This window comes from Cannabis sativa, chromosome 3, assembly GCF_029168945.1.
Source record: "Cannabis sativa cultivar Pink pepper isolate KNU-18-1 chromosome 3, ASM2916894v1, whole genome shotgun sequence".
Taxonomy (NCBI): Eukaryota; Viridiplantae; Streptophyta; class Magnoliopsida; order Rosales; family Cannabaceae; genus Cannabis; species Cannabis sativa.
Window position 1 is genome coordinate 62830940 of NC_083603.1, and position 6190 is coordinate 62837129.

General features: G+C 29.8%; 1 protein-coding gene across 4 annotated transcripts; it reads right to left on the reverse strand.

The window, feature by feature from the left end:
• Positions 1–595: 595 nt before the first annotated feature.
• On the reverse strand, positions 596–5192 carry LOC115709105 (uncharacterized). Of its 4 annotated transcripts, XM_061112192.1 has the most exons (8): positions 4952–5191; positions 4564–4731; positions 4122–4184; positions 3988–4056; positions 3792–3883; positions 1017–2470; positions 851–929; positions 596–763 (listed from the first exon to the last, which is right to left on the reverse strand). In XM_061112192.1, the coding sequence occupies exons 2-6, from the start codon at positions 4699–4701 to the stop codon at positions 2425–2427; spliced, it is 408 nt and encodes a 135-aa protein (XP_060968175.1). In that variant the 5' UTR covers positions 4702–4731; positions 4952–5191; the 3' UTR covers positions 596–763; positions 851–929; positions 1017–2424. The 4 variants fall into 4 exon arrangements, 3 of the variants coding, with proteins under 3 accessions (XP_060968175.1, XP_060968176.1, XP_060968177.1); XR_009686953.1 differs by lacking the exon at positions 4122–4184 and having other exon boundaries at positions 4952–5192; XM_061112193.1 differs by lacking the exon at positions 4952–5191 and having other exon boundaries at positions 4564–4942.
• Positions 5193–6190: the final 998 nt, after the last annotated feature.

The following is a 6190-nucleotide window of genomic DNA, read 5'->3' on the forward strand; positions in this document are numbered from 1 at the left end:
TGCCATTTTTGCTTTTAGAAATTACTCACTTTTATGTTTCATTTAGGCCTTTTTGGAACTTTACTTTCATGTCGTATGTGGCTTGAGGTTTTCTTAGAACAATACTTTCATGTCCTATGTGGCCTGAGGCCTTTTTAGAACATTACTTTATTTTCAGCCTTAGGGCCTTCATGTTCGTATTTTTGTCCATAAGCTCTCTATTTTTGAACACTACTAGTATTTGGGATTAGGGTTGCACATGGGATGGGTTGGCTGGGTTGGAGATGTTTTAATGGGCCAACCCAATAACTGCGGTTTGGAAAAACTATGAACCATTAACTTTTTTTTTTTTTAATTGTACAACCCAACCCTACTTACTATAACGATATAAGGGTTGGGTTGGGATTCATATTTTGGACTTTAATATTTATATTACGAAAATGATAAAGTTAATTGTACGAAGTTTGATTTTAAAATTTGTTGGATCATTGGTGAGATATTAAGAAGTAATTACTATTAAAGCCTATGAAAATGATAGCATTATTAAACCTTATGTATCCTAACAATAGATTTAGGTGCATGCATCATAAGATATATATTCAAACCAAACTTATCATTTGTAGTTAACCATAAACTAAAAATATAAATGGCGAATGTTAAAGTTCTCAAGTCTCCACAATAAAAATAAAGTTGTTCACAATAGAAATTCTAAAGTTTTGAAGAAAAAATAAAGTTCAAAAGATAAATAAACTAGCTTCATGATTCATCCACTCCAGAAATTGACCTACATGCAAATTTAAGAAAAATATAAATAAGTAATTTATACACAATAATAAAAAAAAATCACAATTAAGTATATAACTTTGTACACCTTATAATTCCTTAGTCAACGACCACAGTTTCAATTTTCTTCTTCTCCTTTAGTGTTACGTTTCCTTTATCTGAATTATCTAAAAAAAAAAAACTTACCAAATATAATTGAAAATAAAATAAAATAAAATAAAAAATAAATTAAAAAAGAAGAGTAATATATTTACCTTCTTCAAGAAAGTCATAAGCTTGAATGTCATCCAAGTATATTTCAAATAAGTAATTCAGACAATTGAGTGTGAATTTCACAAATTTCATGATAATATGTGTTTGATGTAACATGTAAGGTACCACTAAACTTTAGTGTGACTTCATAAAAAGTGCGTAGAAACTTGACAAATATCTTAGCACTCTCCTAATCAGTATTAGTAGGCGGTCCAACTCTCTTCTTCCCACTTTCATTTTCATTGAAGTAACTCAAGAATCTATCATCTTCCTCGTCATACCTTGAAAATGCTTTCTCAAAAATAATAGCAACATCTAGCATCATAAAAGTTGAGTTCCACCTTGTAGGCACATCTAAAATCCAACCCCCTTCATAATCAATCTTTTCTCTCTCAGCACAAGCTTTGAATTTTCCCAATCGCGCAGGAGATGACCGAATGTACCTCATAATATTATGAATAGCAGCAATTGAATCATGCAAATCTTTTAGGCCCTCATTCACAATTAAATTCACTATGTGAGCACAACACCTAAAATGCATAAAATCACCATCAAGAACAGACCCTTTCCATGCATTGACTCTCCTCTTAACAAGACTAACAACTACATCATTAGCCGATGCATTGTCTACAGTCACAACAAACACCTTCTCTATTCCCTAGCTAAGCAAACACGATTCAATCATCTTACCAATGGTATCTCCTTTATGGTTTGGAATTTGACAAAAACTTATGATTTGTTTTTACAAACACCAATTACTATCAATGTAGTGTGCTGTTAGACACATATGAGGAATTTGTTGTTAAACACACTCTTTGACCCATCTTGATCAACTCCTCTTTTAGTTTTAATTTTTCATCCAAATAAAGTTGGTATATATCTGTAGCAACTGTCATTTTGCCAGGAACAACAAATCTAGGTTGCACTACTTTCATGAGATGTTTAAAACCTTCACTTTCCACAACTTTAAATGCATGTTCATTTAACACTACCATCTTAGCTAGTGCTTTTCGACAATTCTCCTTATTAAAGGCCACTGCCAACAAATTTCCACCACCCTCATTACTATTTTGAAAACTCAATAACTTTTGTTTCTTATCAGATACACTAAATGAATATTTCTTACATTGATTATTCAAATGACTCCACATACTGCTTGTTCCTACTCTAGTACTATGACAAGCATAGTGTTTCTTGCAATAATTACATTTTCACCTAGGTTCATTTGGATTCCCCCCCCCCCCTCATTTTTTGTAAAATGATCCCAAATAGCAGATTGTCTACTTGGTTTTTTTTGGTAGTGGATCACCTTCTTTTTTGGGTGACTTAAGCTCTATGGGGTTTGTGGTAGTAGGGATGAAGGTAGTGTTAGGGATAGGAAGTGGAGTAGTGTTAGGCTTATCATGGATTTCACCTAATTGAGTAGAAGTAGGGGAAAGATACTTTTCCATAACTCCTATAAAAGTAACAACATAAAAAATACATAAAATCAACTAACTAGCATACAAAAATAATAACAAATATATATTAACAAAAATTTAATACAATGCATAAAAATATTTTGATAATAAATAATATTATATATAAAATCATGACACAAACAAATATTTTATAAATATGCATAAAAATAAATTAATTTACGTTATTGATACATCGATAATATAAGACATGCATGTTTTCTAAAAAAAACTAATATAAGAAATGATAAATTATCTTTACAATACAAAATAATATTTAGATAATAAAAATGATGAGCTAGAATAAAAAAAATCAATTCTATTCATATATATATTTATATATATATATTTATACTAGATGAAAGTTACGTGGCGAGCCACGTAAATATTAGTTTTATTTAAGTTTTAGTGATATTTTTAAAAAAATTCGGTAACTAATTGTAAATTCTTTTTTATTATTTGTTTTATAAAAATAGACTTGTTAAGAATGCCATAATTGTATATATAAACTTATGAGGTACACGTTATTATTAATAATACTAAAAAATTGGTAATATTAGAAGTACTTATGAACTGTACTTATGATTATGATTAAAACATGTTACACTTAGAAGATTGAAAGAGACTTCATATTAATGATAAATCAAAGAGCCATGAAAATACAGTTAAATCAAAATGAATACATAGTGTATCTTCATGTTACAGTTTTTACGGTTTTTAAAATTTTATTTACAAAAAATACGGTCTATTTTAAATTTATACTCAAAGTAAATATTCTAATATTGCTAATACCATTCTCCATACATATACAAAAAAAAAAAAAAAGGAAAGGAGAGAGGATGAATAATGAAGTTATGATGTTTTGAAATACTTGCATACACTACTCCATGTAAATGCATAACATGATAGATACACAATCACAAAAAACATATATAACTAATTACTTGGAAGGAAATTATCCTAACCGTTGGACACTGGCTAATATATTATGTTGAATGATTCTTAATCTGAAGTAAAATATTGTTGCAAACATTACACCCTAAACTACAGTGTAAGTAGTGGGCCAAGTAGCAGCAAGCAAATTTTTACAGTTAATTTAATTATTAAACAAGACAAATATGGGACTGTCAAAGCCATAGCTGAAATTGTCAATCTATAGAACATGGTTGTTAATGATAAAGCACGTATCTGCAAAATGCATACTAACTGAGGATCACCACAAAAGAAAGGAGGAAATCAATTTCTAAAATGCATAAAAATCATCCTCCAATCACACTTGCGATTAATTTTTGTTTATATAAAAAATCAAACAAATCTTACTCTGACAGATAGGTATCAAGAATTGAAGTGAGCTTCTTCCCAAATCTAGTAACAGGACCAAGTTGTACACCCTCCTCGAGTGCCAGCCAGTACTGTATCATTGTTTAAGCAAGTAATTACCCTCCCAAAAGTTTAAATACCAAATTAACTTTCTTTAAAGTCATGGAAAAGATGTAAATGCATGAAAAAATGGTACCTCATTTCCTGAAAAACTAGAGAACTTCTCATTGGCAATTTCTTCACAGCGCACAGTAGCCACCATAACCTGTGAAGAATTAATTATTAAAATTTGCCTCTTCCAAAGGTCAATATTTATGTATATGGCTATACAATATGAAGTGCATCAAGCTTGCTCTCATCTGTTAGGCGCCCAAACATTATCTTGTCCAATGCCTATAAAATAAAAGTGTACACTTAAATATCCGTTCGAGGTATCTAATCCAAATTATACAGACATCTTCCATACACATTATATATGTAAATACATGTATACACACATTTACAAACTTCAGTTTTAATTTTAAGCACAAATTTCTAATTAGATAACCCCAATCTCAGTCACAGTTTGTTCATCTGATAAATAATTCACAATCATCTAACATACAAACAAAGCTCTAATTGAAAATCAAACAATTTACATATAAAATATATGAGTGCATGTAAACTAGTATTAAAGTCATATATATAACTGTATCTGCGAGTGTGTGTGTGTGATTATAGATAAACAAACAAATATCAGAGCATTAGTAATAAAATGAGAAAGAAGACGTACATCAGAGGAGTTGCTAATGACCTCTCTCAGGAAAATCTCCTTATTACTAGAGAAAGTGTTGATAATAAGACTGAGAAGCTGATTAATCTCAGCCTTGAATGCAAAGGTCTCTACGTCTCCCATTTGAACGTTCATCATTGAGTGATTGTGATTGACCTTCTTGAAATCCTAAGTAAAACAGAGTAAATATTGGAAATGGAGAAAATGAAAACAAAGAATCAAAGTCGACTGAACAATTGCTACATAATTAAAGAAATAAGAAAACATCAAGTAAGACCATGGGATGAAATATATATATATAAAATTCAAATAAAATTATTAAAATAAATTAATTGAAGAGATCTCCAAATCAAATGTTAATGAATGTATCAAAAAAATAATAAAATACCCTAGATTAAAAGTAAAAGAAGGGTTTCAATCTTCGGAAGAAGCAAAAGGTCCTCTTCCACTTCATCTCGTCTAAGTTGTGGTCGCAACGTGAGATTAGAACAATATATATGGAGAATAAAATATTGAAAGAGAAAGTAGAACTCCAATTTCATTTTTCCTTCCGCAAACTATAGAGCTCCAGTTTCAGTGGGTAGATTAATCGATATAGGTTAGGGAAAAGTGCATAAAGGGAGGAGCATGTTAATCGTAAGGAACAGTTATACAATGGTTAACGTTTGAAGTTATTGTTTAATTTTTTTGGGTTTAATTATTGGGTTTATTTGTTAACGGGAGATAAAACCTATTAACATCGTTAAATTTAACAGAATATTCTTTTATTTCTACGGTATATTCTGTTAAACTAAGAAATATCGTTAGATTTATACTTTTAATATATAAAGATATATATATACTAGTAACGCTATACGTGCTCCGCACGTGGATAGCACATAGGATGTAAAATATTGATATTATAATAATTTACTTCATAGTAATTTAAGGTGACAAAATTTCTAATGTTGCAACATGATAGTAGCTTTTAAAGTTACAACTTACATATCTATTTCAAGTTGTAATGGATCTTAAAAAGTGTTACCAAGTTATGGCCTATTTATTTATGTATTCATTCCATCTAATAGTAATAGAGCTTCCAAAAGTGGAAGCTTATAATATAGTATTCCAACAAGTGGCCTATTTATATATGTATTCCATCATAGAACTTTGAAAATAACTTTAAAAAGAGCAATAAAAGAGCAAGCCAATTTAGAAGAGAAGCACAACCAAGCTTTCTACTGCATCTAATCTTTCATTAGAAGCCTTGTGGTTCTTTTCATCTTCGTCATTAGCTTCATATTTCTTCTTTTCATTGTCAGCTGTAATTTTAGGTGTTTTTTTTCAAGAAGAGTCAAAAGTGGAGTTGGATTAGGATAGGAAGTTGAAGCATTAGAGATTAATACTTCAATTGAGACTGGAGTTGTATTAAGGAATGAAGTGATGTTGAATTTCAATCATTCACTTAAATCTTGTTTTATTGGTTTGATGTAAGCTGTTATCTATTTGTTGTCATGGAGTTCAGGAAGTTCTTTAGGAATGCTGTCACTTGTCAATAAAATAGCAATTCAATTTATTAGTAAGAGAATATTTAAAATACTAAGTAGATTATTTTATCTTAAGTAAAAAGATATTTGTGAATTGAGTA

Excerpts from the sequence above, each read along its gene's own strand:
- LOC115709105 (XM_061112192.1), bottom strand. The coding sequence starts at position 4,701 with ATGATGAACGTTCAAATGGGAGACGTAGAGACCTTTGCATTCAAGGCT. Across the intron at positions 3,884-3,987 it reads CTAGTTTTTCAGGAAATGAG|TACTGGCTGGCACTCGAGGA; the intron begins GTACCATTTTTT and ends ACAATGATACAG. Across the intron at positions 2,471-3,791 it reads CTTGATACCTATCTGTCAGA|GAGTTATGGAAAAGTATCTT; the intron begins GTAAGATTTGTT and ends TTACTTTTATAG.